At 45.7% G+C, this 479-nt stretch overlaps 1 protein-coding gene across 1 annotated transcript in view; it reads left to right on the top strand.

Moving 5' to 3' along the window:
• LOC119592693 (probable inactive 1-aminocyclopropane-1-carboxylate synthase-like protein 2) overlaps positions 1 to 479 on the top strand; it is a 5,517-nt gene that overhangs the window by 2,186 nt on the left and 2,852 nt on the right. Inside the window, 1 exon segment of the mRNA XM_037941609.1 lies at positions 286 to 461. Within this exon segment, the coding sequence (XP_037797537.1) occupies positions 286 to 461 (176 nt within the window).

Here is a 479-nt window from a genome sequence, read left to right as displayed (position 1 = left end):
TTATGAATTGTACATACTTTTTTGCGGTCCTGGATCTTTCTGGCGCAATAATGGTCTGTTGGATATACTGTATTCAGGTCAGAATTAGTATTATCGATCGTTCGTTCATTATTCGCTATTGATAATGAATGCGAATTTCCCCATAGTCGCATCGGCATATCACCTCCGTATCCTCATCAGTAAATAAAATGCAAAAAGTAAAAAAGAAATAAACAACAAATAAAAAAACAGAAAAACAAGAAGGAAAATCGGACTACCAATCACACTAACTTCCTACCTCTTCAGGCCGACGTCGATGGCATGACCTTCGCCCTGCGCCCGGAGGTCGTCGAGGAGCGGATTGTCCAGCTGACCTCGGAGGGCAAGAAGGTTCGAGGTCTTGTGCTCCTTCATCCCCACAACCCTCTCGGTACCTCCTACAGTCCTGAGCTCCTTCGGAAGATCTTCGCCGTCTGCGCTAGGTGAGTGTTTGGTGGGGA

Source organism: Penaeus monodon, chromosome 30, assembly GCF_015228065.2.
Source record: "Penaeus monodon isolate SGIC_2016 chromosome 30, NSTDA_Pmon_1, whole genome shotgun sequence".
NCBI classification, from domain to species: Eukaryota; Metazoa; Arthropoda; class Malacostraca; order Decapoda; family Penaeidae; genus Penaeus; species Penaeus monodon.
Note: the sequence above shows the minus strand (reverse complement) of the source record. Positions and strands in the feature narration are given on the sequence as shown.